At 42.1% G+C, this 24358-nt stretch overlaps 1 protein-coding gene across 1 annotated transcript; it reads left to right on the top strand.

Moving 5' to 3' along the window:
- The first annotated feature begins 10712 nt into the window (after positions 1–10712).
- Positions 10713–22058, top strand: LOC102824101 (insulin gene enhancer protein ISL-1-like). The gene is made up of 6 exons (XM_006865745.1): positions 10713–11306; positions 12152–12341; positions 14917–15176; positions 17018–17304; positions 18559–18726; positions 20787–22058. The coding sequence occupies exons 1-6, from the start codon at positions 11279–11281 to the stop codon at positions 20901–20903; spliced, it is 1050 nt and encodes a 349-aa protein (XP_006865807.1). The 5' UTR covers positions 10713–11278; the 3' UTR covers positions 20904–22058.
- Positions 22059–24358: the final 2300 nt, after the last annotated feature.

Below are 24358 nucleotides of genomic sequence, written 5' to 3'. Positions count from 1 at the left end.
GTGGCACTGTAGGATAAGCACTCGACCACAAGGTAGGTTTGAACCTCAAGGTTGGCGGTTCAAACTCACCAGCTGCTCCTCAGAAACCTTATACTGGGTCACTATGATTCAGAACCCACTCTATGGCACTTAACAACAACAACATATTGTCCAAAGACTGTGATATGTTTTGTTTATACAAAAAAATGTTTTCATGAGGTTAGGAGCCCGATTCGTAACCACTATGCCACCAAAGTTCCTTAATGAAATTAAGGAAGATGCCAAATCTAAAAACATAAGTAGTATTCATACATATTTTTATATATAAATATTTTTTAAAGGCCTGGAGTTTTGGAGGTCTACAAGCTAACAGCAATGACTAATATTTATAAATCAGTATGACCCCAATGTGAATAGCATGAACTCAAAGGAAGAACACAAAGATTACCATGTGTTATCAGAAGAATTTGCACTGATGAATCACAAGCTGTTTTGTCTTTCTAATTTTATTTTTATATTAAAAAATCCTTAGGTGTTTAATGTCTCTGCCATGGGATTCACTTAGCAACTGCTTCTTTTGATCTTGCAAAGATCAACATGACCTTTGCCAGTAGGCCTGTATTTTGAAGAATATACTTTGTGAAACATCTGAGTAGAGAAGTATTCATGCTTGGCAGAATTTGCTGTCTTTTTCTACTCAGTATTTTACTATGATTAATCCCTTTTCCATCTCTCTCTGCTGCCTCTGCTGCTGCCACTGCCTCTGCTGTCAGTCTCATGTTTCTTCTCTGTAGCAGACGCCTTTCAAATAAGGTTGGATTCTGGCTGGGTGTGACCTTTTATGAGGCGTTGCTGCCTCCTATCAGACTTTCATGGGCCTGTTGGTTTGTGCACATGTGCAGACTTCTAACTCCCATGACCTCCAGAATGGAGTCTATCAAAACACCCTACTAGCCTCTCTAATATTTTGGACAACCAAACTCTTTCCCAGTGCCAGGTGTGAAGTAGGCATCCTCAAGGTTTTGGCTTACATTTTTTCCAACATTCAAAGAACCGGTTTAAGTGAATATGAAGCCAGATCAGAATTGCTAACAAAACAGTAATGTTACTGGCAGCTCTTCAAATTGCCTTGCATAAATTTGAGCACGAGGCAGTGTTTTCACAACACATTGCTATTTTTATTGTGGTTGATATAAGCATTTTGAAATATCTGAATAACAATTTCTGGCATAATCCAATCTGTAGGATGGACAGTGGCTACCAAAAAGTCTGGATATGTTTAATGTTTTTTTTCTTTGCTTGTTTGTTTTCATTGCTCTCAGGTCTGGCCTTTTCTTCTTTCTGAGTCCTGAATTCTACAGTTAAATAAACTAGTTTATGTAAGAAATTATAGGAATCCATTTCATTGTGCCAGTTTAAAAATTAGTTGCATTTTCTTTGCTCACACAGTTTACCAATCAATAATGATTTATCTCTGAGAAGTATTCGAATATAATACATATAAGGCAACATCAAAGATATATCATTCATATTGTTATTGTTGTTAGGTGCCGTGGAGTCAGTTCCGACTCATAGTGACCCTGGACAGGGTTTCCGAGGCTGTAAATCTTTATGGGAGCAAAAAGCCTCATCTTTCTCCTGCATATCATTCATATAGCTTTATGAAATTATTAGTAAATAGTCTCCTTTCTTATAAAAAGAACAACTTAAATCAGTTTTTTATTTTTAAGTTCTAAATGCCAGATTAAAATAATCACCAAGTCTGCTTCTTCCCAACTTCCATCTAAAAATTATCCTGGACCTGGGTTTGACTCTTAAATGTATCTTCAATGAAGATGCACTTGATGGCCCCAACTTCCCTTGCTTTTTTCTGCTCATCTTGCCATTTACCCTATTTTTAATTTTCCTCAATTTATTTTAAAATTCATTTCCTCAATTAAAAATTATCTTTTCTTAGAGAAATACTTAGATTGAAAACTTTCTAATCTAAGCCAAACACCTATTTTTATCCTTTTTTTTTGGTGAATGACAAAGTCACCTCCAATTTCCTTGACCACTATATTCAAAAGTGAGACTTTCCATCTAATTAATTATACCTTCTTCCATTTGAGAGGAACAGTGGTAGGGTGCTGCATGATAGCACTGGACTACCAAGTGTAAGAACGATGGTTGAAAGCTACCATCCACTCCTCAGGAAGCCTACACAGGGTCACTATGAGTCTATACCAAATGAACAACACGTAACAACAACAATCACTTTGAGAACTGTACTCATATTGTTTCCTTACCAGTGGCATATTCCAAAAGAGTATATTTGCTCTGGCACAGCATGTTCAAAGCCCATGTCAGCAAACAGCAGTGGCTTGGGTTCTAGACTATTAAGACACATGTCATGAGACATTCAGGACAGATAAACATCTCAGGATCGTAGCAGATACATCATTGAGACCTAAGAGAAATGATTTCTGTTTTTTATACACCATATGAGAATCCAAAGACATTGGTATTGAGTTGTAGTTGTTGTTGTTATTATTGTCATCGGGTCAGTTCTCTCATAGTGACCCTGTATAAGGTTTCAGAGGAGCAGCTAGTGGAGTTGAACCTCTGTCCTGTGGTTTACAGTCCAGTGCTTATTCTCCAGCACCACACCAAGAGTCTATACAGTGGCTTGTGCATCTCATACACTCATACAAAGGAGTGTATAATAAATTCTAAGGATGAACCAAGAACATGAAATAGCATGTTGCAGCCAGAGTGCTTCGTCTCTCATACTTTAGACATATTGTCAGGAGGGATCACTCACTAAAGAAGAATATCATGTTTGGTAAGGTGGAGGGTCAGAGAAAAAGAGGAAGATCCCCCCAACGAGATGGATTGGCCAAGTAGCAGCATCGATGGACTCAAGTGTGGCAACAGTGGTGAGGCTGGCCCAGGATCGGGCAGTATTTTGTTCTGCTGTGCATAAGGTCACCATTGGTCTGTACCAACTTAATGGCACCTAACAACAATAACAACTACATTTTGAAGTGAAACAGATAATTCAGGTTGTGGTATTTAAGTGAAAGTTAGCAGGATGCTAGTTATGGGTAATAATACAATTTCTGATTTAGCATTATAGTTCAAGATGCGATATTGTCTTAACAATTGTTTGTATCAGGTTGTTGTTGTTGTTTTTATGTACCCTGGAGTCAGTTCTCACTCATAGCGACCCTGTACAGGGTTTCCAAGGCTGTAAGTCTTTATGGGAGCAGAAAGTCTCATCCTTGTCCCATGGAACAGCTGGTAGTTTCGAACTGCCAACCTTGAGGTTAGCAGCCCATTATGAGGTGGTAATATATACAGTTAGTAGTTCTGGTGTGACGCTATAGAATAAGCAATGGACTGCTAACCACAAGGTTGGTGATTCAAACCCAGCAACCACTCCTTGGAAACCCTATTCAAAGTTGCTATCAGTTGGACCTAACTTCTAAAGTTACATCAATTTTAATACATTAATGTGTACATTTAAATATCAATATTTTGTTGCTAACCCACAGTTATCCTGCCAGGATAAGCACTGAACTTCAAACCACAAGGTAGGCGGTTCAAACTCACCATCTGCTCCTCTGAAACCCTATACAGGATCCATATGAGTCCTAATAGACTCAATGGCACGTAATAACAAAAGTTAATCATAGTTATCTGTTAAGCATTATTCAAAACTTGCTTAGTTTTATATGTAGTTGATATGATGCGATTGCAGATTTCAGAACAGTTGGAAACAAAATATACATTTTAAATTCACAATTTGTACAAAATGAAATTGACAAAAAAGAATATTTTCTGATATAATTAATCCTTAACAACATAATTATAAATCATCATCCTTGGTAGTATTCATCAAATTTGAATTTTTGTTCTCTTTAAAAACGTGCCTGATTATCATTTTTAAGCCTACTAATTTTCTTGGAAAAAGAAAGGTTATGTATCTTACAAACAGCATTTTAAACTTTTATTTGTGGAGTTCGCTTGTAATGTTAAATGATGTTATCATTAGTATGTAATTATAAAATAATAAAGGATCTGCTATATGTGTTGGATAATTTCATATATATGGGACTTATGTATATTAACAAATAAAAACAGTTAAAATTAAAGTGGATAACTACAGTGTTACACTACAGTTTTTAGCTTGAATTTTATTTTTCTTTTAGGTCGAATTTTACGTAACAGAGGTGTAGCAGATGAAAGTCTACACAACAGACAAATTAGAAAATGCAATTAACATTTGCGTTTGTATTGTTAACTTTGAAATCAACAAAGGAGCCTCTGCCTCTGGTTAATCAGCACGCACAAGTAGGTCTTGCAGTCTGGCAGCAGAACACAGAAATGCATCTATCCTGTAGGTTTCTCTATTTTACATTACAACACAAGGTGAATAAACCTGAAAATAAAATGCCAACTAATACTTAAGGTTATCTTTATTTGGGGGACTAAGTTAGGAATAAAACTGTATACTCAAATGTTCTGCATTAATAAACTGCTGTTATTTCCAGAGGCTGCCACCAAAGCAAACGCACAGGGGAACATTTCCTTTATACAACCTTTTGGAATGTAGGCATTCAACGAAAGTTGAGACTCACTCACTCTCCGTCTCCGTCTCTCTCACAGATGATAGAAGAGGAGGTTTGATAAGGAATCTGTAGCAATTAATGGTACCTAATTCTTTCATTCTCACACTTGTATTCATTTTAAAAGACGTTCAAGAGATTGGGTCTGGGCAGGGGAGGAGGCACAACCCAGAACCGAATGTTTTTCTTCTGAAAGGGTTGCATCTCTGCTCCTGCAGCTGAAGATTGTGCTTTCTTCTCTGTTGGGGAATTTCCCAGTCCCATAGCCTCTGGTGGCAAACATGGACTCCTCCTTCGCTTGAGCTGGGATTTCGCCTTTGCTTCCGCGACCGCATCTGGGCGCACCAACGTGAGACCGAGACCCACCCGAGGCTCTGGACTAAAACGTGGGTAGCAGTAGATTCACACTAAGTAATTGAGACCTCTTAAGAAGCTGTGCTTGTTACCCGGGAAAGAAGAGGGATTTGCAGGTCATAGCTTTTCTCTTTACTCTAGCAGGAGTTAGGGATGGGGGTGGGAACTGTAGATTCGGCTCAACTTTTTCACTTAGTTGATGGGAACCTGGAATGGGGAAAATGCTCTCGCGTCCAGGTCGGGGATGATTGGAGTTCGGTCCAGCTAGAAGACTGACAAATTAGAAATCATGAGAGTACGCCAAGGAGATAGAGATGGGGAGTGACTGTTTTGAGCTTCTTTTATCCTTGGACTCAAGCCAGGCCAATTTTCTACCTATGATTGTGTTTGAGGCGGGTGAGGTTCTTGTAAAGTCCAAAAGCTTGGTTTGGGACTTCTGAGCTGTAAAGGAACCGCAAGAGAAGAGTCCCTGGGTCCTTGACAAGAGACAACCCTGGGCTTGAGAGGTGACCCTGGCGGCACGTGGAAGGGTAGGTGCTCTTGAAACCCTCGGGGAGCAAGTTAGTAACTCAGTGGAGTTCATCAAATGACATTCTTTCTGAAAGAGGTAGTCTCTTGGGCCCCTTTTTTTCTATCTCTTGGTATTTAGAAGAGTAAATTTTTCTCTCAACTTGAGGTCTCAAAGAATTGATGAGTTTTCCTAAGAGCATGGGTCTGGAGGCATAAATAATTCTAAAGGAACACAGGTCCCGGAGTTTACCCTCCCATTCATTTCGGCGAGTCGGGGAAGGCAGCGACTTTTGAAAGTGTCCCCCCCACCCCATTTTATTTTCTGAATTCAGTAGGCATTCACAGGGATTCTAAGACTTTTCTCAATCCCCCGAAACCTTTTCTTCTACACTCAGAAGATGCCCCAAGAGTCCCTTTGCTCCCCTTAAAAATACCCTCTAGCCATGCACCTCCCTCTCAGCTGCACTAAGCAGCCCCGACCCGCTTTCGCTACCTGATTTAATTCATAGAAAGTAGCTGTAACTCTTGACATCACCTCCGCAGCCCACCCGAGAACTCCAGCCTAGGACTCTTATTACGAGTCGTCTGTTTTCGAGACTTAAAGACAAGGTTATTTGAGGCATCCTGGTAGATTTCCGGGCTTCCAACTCCCTCCCCCGCTTGGCTGGTAATTTTCTACTGCTCCTCCTCCTCCCCCTCTTGACCTACTCCAAGGTACCTTCATCTCCCCTCCCCCGCTCGTCCCCATTAAACCTCTTGCAGGCGGTGGAAAGCCATCCCTGGACGCTAAATTCAGAGCTGCCCGTTGGACAGGATTGCAGTGGAAAAATAGTTGCCTATTCCACAAAGAATGTCATTTGATCAACTCGACAGAGTTCTTAACTTGTTCCAGGGTTTCCTCGGATGGACCTGTGAGTGTTCTGTCGGGGTGCGGCGGTTTTCAGTGGAACAGCCCAGAGCTTAGGGGAGAGAATTTCCCTTCTCCTGAATTCCGCTACCCCCTCCAGAATCCGGTACTTTAAATGAAGGATTTGTCCAATGGACGGTTCAGTTGAGTCCTGGGTCTGGACGTCTTAGCACATTTCATTGGCTTCACGAGCTCCACGAGGAACTCGGAGTGGTTTAAACTCACCTGTCCTCAGTTTATTTGAAAAAAACAAAAAAAGAACCGAAAAAGGTTTCACCTAACATTGCCAACTGCTATTGAGAAACCGTAGTGAAAAAACTCTAAGAACAATTTTAAAGGGTGGGTGTACATTTCTATTACTGTCTTTGCCTAGCTGAACTGGCTCCTGGCAATGAGCTAAAGAAACGAGCGTTCTCCAGACTAACTCAAGGTTTTCGACTTCGTTGTCCGCAGTAAGAACTGTCTCGGCTGAGAATCCAGCAACAGATCGCACATGAACGCTGCCGCCGGGCTGTCGTCTGACCAGAAAGAATACCAGGAGCGCTGGTGACAGAAACGAATACCTGAACTCAGAAACGCAGACTGGAAAGCTTTCGGTGCATTAGAAAATTCTTGCTAATTTACCTAGCTTGTTTAAATTGGTTAATAAAACAATTGACACTCCACAAAACCACATTCGCAGTAGGAGTTCTAGGCAATAAAATGTGAATCACAACTGAAGTTTTGTTGTTGCTGTTTACAACTGCCTTTATTATTATTGGCTACCATTACAATAAAAAGAAAAGCACAAGAAAAGGAAGGAAAGAAAAGAAGATAATCATTTTTTACCTAATAGTGCATGAGATTCTTTTTTTCCTGAAATTAGAGCGTAGGTTTTATTATTATTATTATTCATCTTCAATATACCACCACCACCACCAACTGGAGTGGGGACCATTTAATTTCAAAGACTCATAAGCCGTTCCTGATGGAATATAAAGGGTTAATCATTACTTGCTTTAAATGCATATAATTTTATCTGACCCTTGGACGTGAGGAAAGATACTGATGGTTTATACAGCCCGATTCTACAATACTAGAGACTACACAGAAAAAGAAAAAACGTCAAGAAAGGGGAATGGAATACACATACATAAATTCGGTTCCTATTTTCAGAGATGAATATGTTCATATCTCATTTTAGCACCCATATTTGTGCATACTGAAAAATATAAATCCTTCAGTTATTTTTTTCCCCATTTGAATACCTTACTTATTCAGACTGGCAGTACAATTATTATTTTCTTTTTAAAACCTGAGTTTGCTACAGGCCAGATATAAAGCACCACACCTCCCTGGGAATAAGACCCCAGGAAAGAGTAAGCAAATCCACAACTCAGAGAAAGCTCAGCAAAACCCTCTTTCCTTTCCAATCTTGATTAGTTTGTCTTAGTGCACGTAGTTTCCCCAAAAAACAACTTAAAATTCACTTATATCTTCCAAAGCTTATTGGAAAATAAACTTTAAATGTGTAATTTTACTTAAAATTGCAATTACGATCTAGTAAAAAAAAAAAGTTAAAAAGCAGTTTAGAAGTATGTTTTTTTCAGGAATCTGTATCTGGCATTAACTTTGATATAGAATGTTTAAATTTTAATTAAAGCAGAGAAAGAAAGCAACAGCACAACAAAAATGCAGGCAAGAGTCCACCAGGAGGATTAGGTGCAACTCTATTTTGCAAGGTGTATGTAAGTACACGTGGGCAAATGCCACACACTCAAATGGAATTTATTAAATCTCAGTGACCTCTTACATTGTACAACACTGTTAAGGTGTGTTAGATGGCCTGGAGGTAGCAGGGATTATATTAAATAACTATTTATATTATTTTCCTTTTCTGTCCTCAATAGAAGAGCTCACACTAGGAGATTCACACCACTGCTGTTCTGAAGGATAATTTTTTGTTTTAACATACAAAGGTAAAAATATGAGTCATTATTTGGTAGAAGAGGGTCTAATCTTCCCTTTGAACGCAAGAGGTCGCTCCTGTGATCAAGTACTGGGGGTGGGGAGGGGGGAGGAATGTAGGGGTTGCTAATCACAGCTTGATATATTATATATAAATATTTAAACTTTTTAACAGATATATTCAATGCACTAAGTCCACACACAGCAACCAATGATCTATTTGAACTTCAAGGTACAGTGAAACAATATTGCCTCCTATCCTAATTTTGCATTTAATGTCAAATATATTAGCAATAGCCACATGGAACTCCAGGGCACCTCCATCATGGAAAACCCGTAATTATACAGTTCCCTCATATTTCGCTGTTTGAGAGGTTGGGGGTGTGTGTGTGACGGGACTTCTGCACCTATCTTGGGTTTTGTCAGCTTAGGGTCTTAGGCAGAAAATACTTATTTATAAGAATATTACGGAATGGTGACGAAAAGATGGTTTCTTCCTTATGGTAAAATTGTCCATTACTAAAGGTTTTTCTCCACATCACATGTTTTGAATTGGTTTATGGTTGGGAGATTGGGGTGGTGGTGGTGGTGGTGGTGTAAAATACCACGGTGTGTTTCTAATTTGGAGGAAGATGGATAGTGAAGATATTTTGTGAATTTCCAGTATAAATAACTCATCAGGCTTCCTTCATTGTCTGATGTTTAATTCCATGCTATAAAGGTGGGATCGTGAGGTATGATTGGTTAAAATTCTATATTTACTTTTTTGATAATACTGGTTTTTTGTTTGTTTGCTTTTTACTATGGTCAACTTGGTTATCTACATGGGGAAACATGCCCGTTTACTGGGAAGACTTCATGTTATAATTATCATTATCAGCTTGGCAAAATCAGTTTGGCATTGAAGCCTTCATGCAAATAATGCGAGCGACCAGAAACTTAGATATAACAAAACCCAAAAGCAAATGGTAAATGTGTTAATCTATGTATTATACAACTTTCGATTTCCCACTAGCACTCTGAAATAACATAATTTAAAAAAGGATGAGATCCAGTTAAAAATCTTCCAAATAAACAAACTTATAGTTTATACCGATAATAGTACTTGGGAAGACTCAGGTAGGTCACAAAGCAGCTCAGGCATCTTAGTTTCTCTTTGCTCTCAGAAGAGGCATATCGGTTCAAACCAAGCCACTGAGGGGGCTGAGGACTCAGAACTCTTATCAAGGGTTAGATCTGGTGAAAGATACAAAGAAAGGAGTTTCCTAACACACTGAGCTTTCTCGCGGCAACACGACACCGAAGTTAAGCCTTCTACGGCTTGGGTTTGTGGGCCTTTTTAGATAAAACTGGCAGTCACATTAGATAAGGGATAGCTATTTAGAAGCTTTGGGGCGGGGGTTGGGGGAGGTGTGGTTGTACTTCGTGGCCTTCCTGTGACTTTGTCTTTGGAAAACTAACAGAGGATGGAACATGTAAAAAAAACAAAACAAAACAAAACAAAAAACTATTGAAAAAGATTACAGCCAAGTTTTCCGCGAACAACGCTCTCTCCAGGTATTTTCCCGGGAGAAAACGATCCACACCCGGTGAAATAAAATAGGTGCTCATATTTCACTGTTCTCCTGTTTTAGATTCTTTACCTACTCACCTTAGACTAAGGCTCTTTAAAACAAAATCATAACGAGACGTGGATATCTGCCCTTATAATGACCAAAACACCATCAACTAATTGTTTAAAAACAAAGGCCAGGTGACCAGCAGAGAAAGGAACTGGACAGGATATAATCGCCTCACAAACTTCAGACTTTTGGCAGATAATTTGGCTCTTTAGTGTCGGATTAGTGAGTTTCCTAATTCTAAAACTAAACTGAAGAGGATATAGAGGCGGACCCGAAGGAGAGTCCGCAGAGTTCATTTACCTGTGCGTTTCCTACCTGATTCTCCGCTAAGGCAAGAAGCGTCCCTTTTCTCCCACCCCACATTTTTGGAGATCTGAGGTCAAGTCGGGGATGAAGGGATACTGGGTTAGCAGCGAACAATTCCTTTGGTTTTTAATCATCCCAATTCCCGGTTCTTCTTCCCTTGAGCAGTTCCCAGCGCGCCGCCAGTTCGGGAACTCACCCTCCCCGGCAGTCAAGTCGGGCCAGGCCGCCCGGGGCAGTGCGTCAAAGCGCAGGACCAAATCGAACCGAATGGCTTGGTCCACGTCCCCTTTGCTTAGATTCCGGGAGGGACCCTTTCAACAGGAAGACCTACCCACCAGACATTCGCCACCGGCGGCAGAAAAGTGAGCCCCGCATGCACCGCGGCTAGCTGGACTGCGGGTACCCCAGGAGCGTAAGGCCGAGGAGCTGCGGGAAAAGAAGCCAGGGCAGTGGCGGCGCGGCCAGAAAGCAGAGAGGGAGGGGAGAGGAGGAGGAGGAGAAAAGGAGGAAAAGGTGAGGAAGACCAAAAGCCCGAGTAGCCCAGTAGCGGGAGCGTCAGGGGAGAGCAGCCTGAGCCTGGAGCAAGTTGCCTCAGGAGCCCTAATCTTCTCCCTCGGGCTCGCAAAGCGGTCAGTGGCGCGCGGCGGCAGTGAGGCTGAAATATGATAATCAGAACAGCTGCGCCGCGCACCCCGCAGCCAATGGGCGAAGCGCTCGCCTGACGTCCCCGCGCGCTGCGTCAGACCAATGGCGATGGAGCTGAGTTGGAGCTGAGAAGTTTGAGTAAGAGATAAGGAAGAGAGGTGCCCGAGCCGCTCCGAGTCCGCCGCCGCCGCAGCGCCTCCGCTCCGCCAACTCCGCCGGCTTAAATTGGACTCGCCGATCCGCGAGGGCGCGGCACAGCCAGGCAGCGGCTCTCTCAGCCTTGGCAACCCCAGGGGCCACTATTTCCCATTTAGCCACAGCTCCAGCCTCCTCTCTGTGGGCTGTTCACCAACAGTACAACCACCATTTCACTGTGGACATTACTCCCTCTTACAGATATGGGAGACATGGGAGATCCACCAAAAAGTAAGAGGCTATTTTACCTTGTGGGGCTCGGTGTGATGTTCTCTTGTGCGGGGGTCTCTCTCAGGCACGGGTATCAAGAAGCTCTTCGGAGTTGCAGTCTTTGCCTAGAGATAGAGAAAAGGTGGCTTTTTCTTGTTAAAGCCACGCCTGCATGCTTGCTGTCGGTTCTGATCTTCGGGAAACTGATCTTACCTTGTATTTGAATTCGTCTATGTGCCCTCCAAAATCCTAGCCTTCTGAAATTAAGCCGTGGTTACCTCCTAGGGATTCCTGAGTTCTTGGAAAAGCTTATTATGTTGCAAAGGTCTGCCTGCACATACAATACCCGGAGATGGGAGTTAGCATTAGATTTGCAAAAGAGAACGAGTGACAACTGTATTGATATCTGCTCTTGCTAACTATATCCAGTCCTATGTGCTATTTAAGAACGTGCTTCATGGAAAATATAGACATCCCTGCGTTCACTTAACGCTTCTAGTCAAAACCTTTTCTTTGACTTGACTTATCCATAATCTTTCCCAATGATTATGGCAAAGAGGGGGGTTAGGGGGAAGAAATACAAAATGAGCGGGTTTGATTGCGTGCTAAGCTTACAAATGTAGACTATTCAAATAGGATTTTACATATATTCCACCTCCTTTTAAAAATGAGTCAAGGTTTTGATGGCACACTTCAATTACCATCCCAAAGTGCAATACTTTATAAGAAAAAAAAAAAAAAAAAAAAAAAAAAAAGGGGGGGGGGGAACCTCCCAGAGTACGCCCTATAAGAGAACGACACTAAAAGTGTGTTTATCTCCGTAGGAAGTAAACGGTTAGTCAATCATGTATTTATTTTCATTTCAGAAAAACGTCTGATTTCCCTATGTGTTGGTTGCGGCAATCAAATTCACGATCAGTATATTCTGAGGGTTTCTCCGGATTTGGAATGGCATGCGGCATGTTTGAAATGTGCAGAGTGTAATCAGTATTTGGACGAGAGCTGTACATGCTTTGTTAGGGATGGGAAAACCTACTGTAAAAGAGATTATATCAGGTATGCTATTTGTACTGCTTCTTTAATTTTGTGATATTTCCCCATCTTGCTCACCCCTTATATCTGATTCCTGTGACTTTGGGCTTTGTTTTTTGTTTTATTTTGCAGTTTGCCTTCCTGGGGTCCATCATGCAAAAGTTAGCCTGTGTACTCGTAAATCAAACTGTACTCTTCATTTTACTTTTTGATAGGGGAAAAAAAAAAACCTACAGTGGTTTTCATAAAACGTGTGGTGCTGAGACTTGCTTAATTATTCCTAGAATGTGTGATACTCAAATTTTTTCCTCCTGCCCTCCTAAGATGGATAAATCTGACTTTATCAGCTCTTAAAATCCAATTCTTATTGTACAGTTCAGTGGTTTTAGTTTTGCTTTTTATTAGTAATTTACATACTATTCATAAGTATAAATGCAATAGATAAAATAAAAGTTTTTCCAAGTACTTGAAATAGCAAGTAGAGGCATTGCCCGTTTTACTTTTCTGATATCAACTCCTTCTTGGGGAATTAAAAAACAAACCCAAATATTCCTTGCAAAAAGACCGGAAATTTAATCTTTTTAAATATTAACCCTTTGGTGACATCTGACTGTCTTTTCTTTCTTATCTTATCGGAGCTGATGAATTAGACAGAGCAGATCAAATTGCCCATCATCTGTCTAGGAACAATTGGTATATTTAGATAATTGAACAGCTTCCTTTCTCACATTAAAATCTGGTAACTGATAAAATGAGTGAATTGCCCATACTGACAAGACTATAATCCACATAGGAACATTTTGAGATGTTCGGGGTTTTTTTGTTGTTGTTGTTAATTTACTCTGCATCTAAATGTAAGGCTTTGCTAATCTCAGTGGGTTTTTTTTCCTGACCTGTGTATGTATGTCAGAAACTTCTTTGTCTGTATTAGGAAGTTAGTGGAATTTCTATTAAAAAGCAAAACTTCTTTTAACATGCAGAAAAGATAACACTTTTTCTATTAACTATGATAAAAATAGCAAAATATTATCTTTTTTAAATCCCAATTGATAATGAACAATTAATTGACTTCTGTATATCATAAGATTTATCTTTCTGGAAACCTGTATTAAAATTCTGGCATTCTTTCAATATGCAGGCACCATTTTCTCAAGATCACCTAATATATAGCCTTTTCTTATTTTTAAAGCATGAAATGGAGACTGCTACCTTTGTAGACAAAACTGAGCAGTGTGAGGAGTTTTGTTTTTTAATTTCAGAAACGGTATAGGAAGAGTGGGAGGAAATAGGGGAGTTGGGGTACACGAGAAAGGAGGGAGGGATTTTCTAAACTGTTTGGTCACAGGCAAAGTAAAGTCCTCATCCTATGAAATGGAAGATCTCACATTGAGGAGGCGGAGGGAAAATAACTTTTGAATCTACCTCTAACCTCTGACAAAGGAGCCGGTTTCATTGTTTACTTGATTGGTGTGTTGAACCCAAGATTCTGGAGAGGGAGAGCACAATTCGCACCTCCAGGAGTATCTTGACTCCTGCGGAGATAGTGTTTTGCTCAAATGCACACAAACCTACATGTGTCTAATTCTAGATACATTTTAGAAGGACACCCCTTTTACCTCTCTCCAAACTCTCAAACTGTCTTGTTGGTATTTGGCATGTGTGGATATAGAGTCTCTTTGAATTCCTGTAGTTGTAAGAGCAGAAACATTGTTCCCAATGCCTTTCACCTTTGGGGTCTTCTCTTCAATTCTCTGTTTGCAGGAATTAACATCTTCTCCCCCCTCCTCCCTTTTCTGTCCCTTAGTACAGAAAGGTCAGCAGTGAGGAAGAAATTTAAGAAAGAGATCTTGTCATTTTTCAGGCTGGTCAGGGCTCAGATACAAATAGATAAATACAAGGGGAAAATGGAGAAGAAACTTGCCCTTAGTATTGTTGCCCCAGGAAAAAATCCTCAATTGGAGAAAAAACTAGAATGTGCTGGTATTGCAGAAGGGCATCTGGAAGCCCTCAGAAGTTTCATTTTCTGTGGATTCCCTTTACACATTTGTGTGTTTGCAAACCCAGTGGGTTGACAGTCCTACTCCCCCAAACTATCTGGGGTTTTGTTGTTGTTGTTGTTGTTGTTGTTTGTTTTGTTTAATAAGGACTTTTTGATGTAACTTCAGAGGATTTTGTAGAGCAGAAGACAAGAAGGTTAAAGTATGGGTCTCTGTAGGCAAGGAGTCCCCTTGGTCTCCTGCTAAGAGCAGCAAGGGCAACCCTGATACCAGTGTCAGAAGCAGCAGCCCCGTTTTCGAACATGGAATCAGTCAGTCAAGTTTCCATGTTTGGAGCAAGCTGTCCTGAGACACTGTGGTTTATCTCAACGAAGAGGTGGAAGAAAGGGAGCCAAGAAGGGAGAAGGGGAAAAGATAAAGAAAGCTGGCCCTGTCCATGACCTTCCGGCGTACCCCTCATTCCAGCTTCTGTTTGCTAATGCTGTTTTCAGTGTTTCAAGGCATTGCGGCCTAGGTCACCAGTGATCTTGGGCCAAAGCAGTGCCCGCCTGAAGTGACCCCTGTTCCCTGTGCTTCTCTCCCCGGGACCATCCCCTACGCAGGTTGTACGGGATCAAATGCGCCAAGTGCAGCATCGGCTTCAGCAAGAATGACTTCGTGATGCGCGCCCGCTCCAAAGTGTACCACATTGAGTGTTTCCGCTGCGTGGCCTGCAGCCGCCAGCTCATTCCTGGGGACGAGTTTGCGCTGCGGGAGGATGGGCTCTTCTGTCGTGCGGACCATGACGTGGTGGAAAGAGCCAGCCTAGGCGCCGGTGACCCGCTCAGCCCCCTGCACCCGGCGCGGCCACTGCAAATGGCAGGTACTCCTTGGCCCTAAGGGAGGCCCGCCGGGGGGAGGCGGGCTCCCAGAGAGGCCAGCACCGCCCCTGCTTCCCGCTGGCTGCTGCCGCTGCCGCCGAAGTAGCCACAGGGCAGTCACAGTGGCGACGCTACTGAAGTGTTTCTGTGTGCTGTTTGCTCTGTTTCACCCTTTTGCAGCAGAGTTCAATGCACTTACTGTCTCCAATGACTTCCCCAATACACCTACACGTCTCTGTCTACATATGGGTACACATGAATGTATACCACTTGCGCACACATGTACACACACGCCCAAACGGTACTTCACTTCACCTTGGCCTCCCAAAAAATGATTTACTGAAAATGAGCTTCACCTCCCTGCCAGGTAACCTCGCAGATGCCTAATTAAAAGGGTGGAGCTGTGGCGCTTCCTCCTTTAACCCAATGCAGGAAGTTTAGGTGGCCTCCCAAATCCATGTTCATTGAGAATTGTTCCACACTTCAAAACACTTTTTAAAAATTTATTTTCATCATTTTTGTGAGAAAACCTGGCCTGAAAAGATAGTTATTTAATAACTGCAGGCCACTACACAAAGAGCTGTAATGTAAGACTGTCAACACGCTAATCTGCAGTAATTGCCTTTTAAAGGGAACCTGCCTTTTAAAATCATTTATTCACAGTGATTTGGTGAGAATTTCATCTTCAGAACCATGGCTGTTACTCTAAATTGACCTCCTTGGTTTTCCCCGGGCTGTAAGAGATCCTGAAGGGTACAGGGTCTGTACTTACAGATAGGAAGTCTCCTTCCCCAAGAGTGGAAGTGGGAAACCAAGAAAGCCTGGCCAAGACTGCTGCTTGGGTAAAAAGGCAGACAACAAGGTTCCCAAAGCTGCCTTCAGGACACTAATAGATCTGCCATGAGTGCAGTTTTAAAGTATCAATTCTCACTGAACCCTGGAGGTGAGGAAACCATGCTCTCCTTCTCTGTTTACCGGCAGCCATAAGAACTTTGTCCTGGGGGATTTGTGACTAGCTTTCACCGGGCAGAGCCAGAGGTGGCAACTCCTGTCTTGTACAGTCCGTGTACAGCCTGCAACCTGCTGTGGGAAACACAGAGGAGGCAGAAATAAGGGGGGTGAGGGGTAGGGGCAGGCATAGAACACTTCCCAAGGGTCATATATTTGAAGACGAAACAGCTTAACAGACTTTCAGTTTTCCTTTGCTTTGCATTAGCCCATCTCAGGAACATCCTCATAGATTTATTACTATAAGGCCAGGGACTGGAAAGATGGCTGAATTACTGAATTTCATTAGCCCCTTGACAGAACTGTCTTCTTGGACTTAGTTCAAGGCTTTGTAGCAGGATTGCCCTACTTCTATTGCAGCTATCCCAGCTAGTATAGTGCCTCTGACTGACACTGGCATGCTCTATGATTCCTTCCCTGTACCCTCTGGGCTGCTCCCCCAAGAGAAATTGCAGCATCTGGAGGTGGGGGGACTGGGTGTAACCTAGGCAGGGTCGGGTAGGAGGAAAACCAGGAGGAAAAGAGCTAAAGTGGAAAATGCCATTGCCCCCACTGCTGCCAGAAAATGAGGATACGGAGGACACATGTGCCCCTTAGCTGTGTTGACATGAACCCCAGGGTGGAAGGAGAGGTTGTGCTCCAAACCCAGATTACTCAGCACTGACCTTTACTTGCAGATCAGAGTGTAAGATTTTCATTGTCCTTTTTATTCCCCTTCTCTCATTCTGCCACCCCCTGCTTTGTCAGTGAAGGTTGCAAAGCACTGCCATTATCCGTGCGTGATGGGTGGCGGGAGGGCAACCGGTCTGAGCTCACTGCATCCCTTGCCCCACAGCTGAGCCCATCTCTGCAAGGCAGCCAGCCCTGCGGCCCCACGTCCACAAACAACCGGAGAAGACGACCCGTGTGCGGACAGTGCTGAATGAGAAACAGTTACACACCTTGCGAACCTGCTACGCCGCCAACCCCCGGCCCGATGCACTTATGAAGGAGCAACTGGTGGAGATGACAGGCCTCAGCCCCCGTGTGATCCGGGTCTGGTTTCAAAACAAGCGATGTAAGGACAAGAAGCGGAGCATCATGATGAAGCAACTCCAGCAGCAGCAGCCTAATGACAAAACTGTGAGTGGCCCTGGGGATCCGGTCCGGGTTATGGGTGTGGGAGGACTGCATACCAGTAGAAGAGGTGCCTGCCAGTGCACAACCTTCCAGGTGGCTGTTTTCAATCCTGCTCAGGAGCCTGGCCCTGCATCTTTTTTTTCCCACTCCCTTCCCGTTCTTCTCCTGGTGGGAGATGCTACAGGCTCCAGGCCACCTGACCAGGGCTGAGCAAGTCTCAAGGGCCCCTAGCTCCATGGAAGTAGCCACATTCCCACCCCTTTCTCTCTCTGACTGGCCCTTTTGGGAGGGCTCCTGGAACCCTTCTATCTGCTTCACACCTAGGACTGGCCGGACTTTTCCCAAAGTTCAGGCCACCAGAGAGGAAGAAACGAACACACTTAGGTTTGGGTATAAATCTGGGGTTTCATGGATAAGTCACTCTTGGGGTACCTAGCCATGTCCTGCCATATGGCATGGCCCTGGGCAGGCAGCACCTCTAAGCTATCAGCTTTTCAGGTCCCCCAAGATGACCCAGTCACTGAAATAAGGGCACCTGCCCTTCAAAGTCAAGCCCAGACCTTCATAGAGGCCTAGTCTCCTCACACTGTTGCCCTAGGCCCACAACAGCTTCCACTCCAGGCTTCCTAGTTAAGTGCAGCTGAAGAGTTTCTTTTTGTTTGCTTTTTACTGCTTTGCCCCTATTTTTAAATGTCATAAACTAGCTATCACTAAACTTGGCAGATGCCCAGGACTGGACCAGGGCACTTTCTAAGTTGGTTAGTGCATAATCAGCAAAACAACAGCCAGATTCAAGCTTTGGAGAGGAGGGCAGTACAGGTAGATGGGATGCTTCTGGGAAAAGAATATACAATTAGCTGAAACTGCCCTGAAAGTCACTGAGTCTAGAAATGTAAGAGAGGTCCAGCCTACCTCAGCTTTTTTTAATTTTTGGAATGTTCCCAGCTGGGGACATAGAAAGGAGGAATTGTGATGAGCTGTGAATGTAGGAAGAAAGAAGAAAGTCCTAGGAAATGTGGCTCACTCAGTAAGCTCCAAGTAGACCTAATCTTCCAGTCCTCAGAAGCAGAAAGACAAAATGCAATAAAACAAAACTGAACTCCAGCTAATATCCATAGGTGCAGCAGCTTAAGCAAGTCAATAAAGTCTACTATATAGATAAGATAATAACTGAGTCTATTTGTTTAGCCTTTGCAGACAACAGAGGGAGGGATTTTGCTCATTAACATGTTGGACTTGTTGGGGGCCTGTTCACAGAATATCCAGGGGATGACAGGAACTCCCATGGTGGCTGCCAGTCCAGAGAGACACGATGGTGGCTTACAGGCTAACCCAGTGGAGGTGCAAAGTTACCAACCACCTTGGAAAGTACTGAGTGACTTCGCTTTGCAGAGTGACATAGATCAGCCTGCTTTTCAGCAACTGGTAAGTGTCAGCTCCCAGTCTGAGGAGGCTGAATTCCCACGGAGAGGAGATTCTGATTTCAATGCCAGAAAGCTGAAAGCTGGGCTGGGGGGAATTGGGAGTGTGCTTCCCTTGCTTCAGGGTTGTGGAGAGTTGAAGAAGGTGTGGTGAATGAGAGAAGGAAGGTGAGTGAGGGGAATTAAACCTATCTTGAGCCAGCATAACTGAACGACACAAGTTGAATTTGAGGGATTCACTTCAAGGTGCCTAACTAGATAAACATGAATGGAAAAGTGGGCAGTGTTGGGACAGTATTGCAGACTCATGCAGCTTGGATTTTTAGAGTTGGAAGGGACCTTAGAGATCACCTTGGCATTTTGACCAGTAATTAGTCCTGGTGTGGCTCTGTGGGTTAATGTGCTGGACTGCAAAGTCAGTTTGAACCACAAAGTCAGTGGTTCAAGCTCAGCTGCTCCTTGGAAACCCTATACAGGGTCACTATGGGTCAGAACCGTACTTAACAACAACAACAACAGAAAGTTAGAAAGTTACTAGAGAACAGTCTATTTTAAAACTTTAATCAAAGTGATTATAATATATGATGTTATTATCAAAAGGTGCCGTTTCCAAATCTATCCAGAAAAAGTTCGATTAATTCAAATAGATGATTAATATTTTTTGTCAGGCTTATCCCATTTGGGGAATATTTCATCTAAAATATAGGACTGCTTATGCACTTTTAACAATATGAGTTCAAATGTCATTTATAGTCACATACTATGTGGCAAAAGGAGCATGAGATCTACTCAGAGACAGAGTGAAAATCTATAGTGTTAATGCCTTAGATACTTAGAGAAGACAAAAGTAAACCACCTTTTGGCTGTTCATGGGCTCCAGGTAAATTTTTTAAATTAAATATGAATTCTTTGTAATATGGTATGTATATACTGTATTCATGTTTCATCTTTTAAGAAGTAAACATTTTGTTTTATAAGGACTGTCGTCTGAAACATAAAGATCTATTCTAAAAACCTGCTCCTTCCTTTGGACACAAAAGATTGGGTTTAGCTTCACATATTCACATTTACCAGGAGGGCATTTTTTTTTTCTCAATGTCAATAGTTTGGTAATTGGCATGGGTCAAGTGATTAAAAGGGCTTAGCCTCAGGTTTAGGCTTCTTAAGTGGAGCAGTCTAGAGGCTAGGCAGATTTGAGAAGTCTCTTGACTTCACAAAGGGAAAAATATTTAATAGGTAAGAAGAAACAAACTTTGTGTTTTATTTTAAAGTCAGGTCTGTCCTAAATTGTTTGAGTAAAACTTGGCATATAGAAGGAAGGTGAAGGGAGGGTCTCAAGACAGCCATATAGTTGCATCTTCTGAAACTTTAGTGTCAGATGAAAGCAGTGGAGAAAATGGGGAGCATAGCACAGGAAAAAGTTCACAGCAACAATACTCTTTTGCATAAAAGAGGAAGCCAAATATTTATAAAGTGGTGATGTTATAATATATGGGTCTCTTCTTGGAAAGAAGAACCTGATTTAAAGAGAGAGAAAGGGAAAGAACAGAGAAGCAGCAGGACCAACAAGGAAGAAAGCTTACCCTGAGAGGCCTTTTGAGGAGTTAATCATTGTTCTGTTGAGCCTCCTCTGACTTGCCCTTCACATGATCTGAGTTCATGTTATGGATTTTCCAAATCAGGAAGAGCTTTGAGGCCTAAAGACTGAGAATTTGTCTGCTCCCAGAGCAACACATATCCAGCATGGTAATTTTATTTCAGGCATTCATGATAAAGGTGTGATGCCATTCTACAGTGAGATCTTAAATAAGTTAAAATAATATAACCTTGGGAACTCAGTCTGAGTAAAACAGAGATCCCTTCGAAGTTGGAAAAGTGAGAAGCTTTCTTCTCATTATTCTCATTCATAAGCTTTGTATAAGTGTGTTAAAATGCAGTTAGATAGTGGATGTGTATCTAATTATATAAACGGTCACACATACAGACACACAGATGACACCTTTATAATCCTTTCCTGAACACAGTAGGCAGCCTCCTTGACTCATTTCTCCACCTTCCATGCAGGTCAATTTTTCAGAAGGAGGACCGGGCTCTAATTCTACTGGCAGTGAAGTGGCATCGATGTCCTCTCAGCTCCCAGATACACCTAACAGCATGGTAGCCAGTCCTATTGAGGCATGAGGAACATTCATTTACATGTATTTTCTCCCTGTTGGAGAAAGTGGGAAATTATAATGTTGAACTCCGAAACAAAAGTATTTAACGACCCAGTCAATGAAAACTGAATTGAGAAATGAATGCTCCATGAAATGCACGAAGTCTGTTTTAATGACAAGGTGATATGGCAGCAACACTGTGAAGACAATCATGGGATTTTACTAGAATTAAAATAAACAGCAAACAAAATCCAAAACCCATCATACGCTATCCAATGATCTTAGGAGTACTGAAAAAGAAAAGATGTTTTTTAAAACGTAGAGGAATTATATTCAAGGATCTCAAAAAAAAAAAAAAAAGCATTTTCATTTCACTGCACATCTAGACAAGAGCAGAAATAGAGATTTTTCTAGTCTATCCTAATCAGAATGGTGCTGTTTCAATATTGTTCATTGCTCTGCCAAACAGGAGCTCCAGCAAATGAACAGGAAGAGAAACTTGGCCTCTTTGGCTGAAAGAGTCTTTTTCAAGAAGGTGGAGCAACGTTGGTTTGCTATGTTTTTAGTTGACTTTAACAAAGGGTTAAATAAAATCCTGGGTCTCTTAGCATGTCCTGTAAGCTGGTTTCTTTTTCACTTTTGCCTCTTATCCCTCTTTTTTTTTTTTTTTGAGATCCATCCTCTATCAAGAAGTCTGAAGCGACTTTAAAGGTTTTTGAATTCAGATTTAAAAACCAATTTATAAAGCATTGCAACAAGGTTACCTCTATTTTGCCACAAGCGTCTCGGGATTGTGTTTGACTTGTGTCTGTCCAAGAACTTTTCCCCCAAAGATGTTAATAGTTATTGGTTAAAATGACTGTTTTCTCTCTCTGGAAATAAAGAGGAAAAAAAGGAAACTTTTTTTTTTTGTTTGTTTGCTCTTGCATTGCAAAAATTATAAAGTAATTTATTATTTATTGTCAGAAGACTTGCCACTTTTCATGTCATTTGACATAACTTTTTGTTTGCTGAAGTAAAAAAAAAAATGATAAAGGTTGTACCGTGGTCTTTGAATTATATGTCTAAGTCTATGTGTTTTGTCTTTTTTTCTTAAATATTATGTGAAATGAAAAGCGCCATATGTAGAATTATATCTTCAGGACTATTTCACTAATAAACGTTTGGCATAGATAAAAAATCAGTGCAATGATCCAGGTCCCTCTTTTTATATGTTTACAAGTAAACTGTTAAAATGTCTGAAATTAAGGATTGCATGTGAATCAGGGGATAAACTGACATACAGTAAGTGTGCTCTTTTATTGCAAGTAGTTATGGTCTACCTTGCAATGTTTGATTTAAGTAGTTGGATCAAAGCTTGTTGGTAGCACTAAACTGTGATAATGCTACTGGTTTTTTGAAAATGAGATGCCATCCTCTGTCCCCCCTACCTCTCTTTACCCCAGTCTCCTCTTCTGCCCTGTCCTACTCCCTCCCCAAACCAAATAAGAAAAGAGGGACCAGCTTACTATGGGTTTTGGTTCTGAGTCACCGTTTTTATTTTCTCAAGAGTATGTGCTTTATACCAAAGCGCCTGTTCAGGATTGTTGTAGTGACCCATATTTCAAGGATAAGCTCTTGCTAAAAGAGGCTTTCTGCCTAGTCAGTGAGGTATGACCATTATTTACCAGTGGCGGCTGTCAGCGAATTGAGAAATGTTGCTTTCTTTGCGCTGGAGGAACCAGCCAAGAGAGCTTGTGGGCCAGTATGTGGTTTCTTGCTTCTTCCTCCCGCTTCCACCTTCTTCCTCCCTTCCTTCCCCTCACTTTCCCTTCTCCAACAATTCCAAAAACCTTGGGAGGGGTGACTGGCTAGTGCAGAGAAAGATGGCTTGCTTGTGCTCTGTTGGGAAACCACCTATTTTGCTGGGTGGGAGGCGGACTTGTACGCTTTGCAGTTGTAACTGTGCGGGCAGGGTCTCTGGGAGAGACCTTTTTCTCCCACGGGTATTTAGCAGTAGTTCGTTCTTGTGAGGAAAGCCAGAATCCAGGGATGCTCGAAATGGGTAATAGCTCTCCCCTTACCGGAAACTGTGTGCTTCATGGTTCGCGGGTGTAAAGTTATGATTTAGGGTCACACCCTGTTCCCTCTCACTTTTCCCTCCACCCCCAAGGTGATACTCTGATTCTTTGGAAAATGGGTTCGTTTGTATGCGTGAGTGTAATGCCGTTTTAAGTATCCTACAAATCTTAATAAATACAAAAGCTAAAGTACCTTAATCGTGTGTTGTGTGGTGTGCACCCCGTTGGATCCTTGATAGGGAGCAGGGCGGGTGCTTATGGCGATGGGAGGAGAGGGGAGTAAGAAGGGATGGGGAGCTGGAGAACGCACAAGACTCCTGGTCTCCCAGCTCTCAAGTCGATTTCACCAGCTCGAAACCTGCAGTAAATCGGGAAGCGAGCCTCAATTAGGCTTTTGTTTGGCATCGTTCTACATAACGGGTTAATTACAGGCTCTAACATAAGGGCAGAGAGAAAACAAACTTTGCATTGAAAATGTTACAGTGCATTAGACATGCCCGTTGATTACTTTGATTGTTGTGTCTAATTCTTGACAGAGGGGTAATAATTTGGCTGGTGGTAATAATGGCTCCTAGTCATCTGCTGAGAAAAACAAGAGTTATGTCTTATCTCATACGGATCTGGGGGGCAGGGGGGTGTTATTTTTCTTTTCCCTCCCTAATTCCTCCTCTCTAATCTCTTGCCACCGGACTTGACTCTGGGCTTCCTGTTCACCCTTTCTATTGGTCCACCTTTTCAGTTTTCCTTGATCCTCACCTTTTTCCGCTGGACAGTACCTTCTTGTTAAGTGCCCATTCTGAATCATAGCGAATAGGGTTTCCTAGGAGAGGCTGGTTAGCTTGAACCACCCACCCTGAGGTTCAAATCGACCTTGCAGTCCAGCGCATTGATCCGCAGCCACACCCGAACTCCTAAAAGGGCTAATGAACATGTGTACAGATGGTACATTCGTTGTGAATATCGCCTGCAAATGTTGTTACTGAAAACCCAGTCCTGCTGTGGACCCAGCCACAACCTCTGGCAGATTCTTTTTGAAAATGTACCATAGAAATGGAGGGAAAAAGCAAAAGTACTTCGGGTTTGAATGCAGTGGAAGGACTTAAGTGAAGCATTTGTCTTTATGTTGCTTTTTCATCTTGGCATTTCGTTTTTAAGGTTAGGTGTGCATATGTGTGTGTTGATGTTTTACATATATAGATGTCAGTCTATTCTGAAATTCACAGCTTGAATTTAAGTACAGTAATTTGGGGAGGGGGTGATGAATGATTTGGTTTCTATTGCTAGATTCAAGATATTTGTTGCCTGATGGATGAAAATGGATTGATGGGTCGATAGCATTCTAGTTCTTGTATTATTCATATGAAAGGTGTGTCTTCCCCTTCTAGACTCCTCAGCATGTGCTTTAAAATGTGTAGCTGAA

Source organism: Chrysochloris asiatica, unplaced genomic scaffold (assembly GCF_000296735.1).
Source record: "Chrysochloris asiatica unplaced genomic scaffold, ChrAsi1.0 scaffold00082, whole genome shotgun sequence".
In the NCBI taxonomy this organism is placed as follows: domain Eukaryota; kingdom Metazoa; phylum Chordata; class Mammalia; order Afrosoricida; family Chrysochloridae; genus Chrysochloris; species Chrysochloris asiatica.
The sequence above is the reverse complement of the archived record's forward strand: the minus strand, read 5'-3'. Positions and strand labels throughout refer to the sequence as shown.

Bases quoted from the DNA above. Each gene is read 5' to 3' on its own strand.
- LOC102824101 (XM_006865745.1), top strand. From the start codon at position 11,279: ATGGGAGACATGGGAGATCCACCAAAAA. The intron at 15,177-17,017 runs GTACTCCTTGGC...CTTGCCCCACAG, and splicing joins GCGGCCACTGCAAATGGCAG to CTGAGCCCATCTCTGCAAGG. The intron at 18,727-20,786 runs GTAAGTGTCAGC...CCTTCCATGCAG, and splicing joins AGCCTGCTTTTCAGCAACTG to GTCAATTTTTCAGAAGGAGG.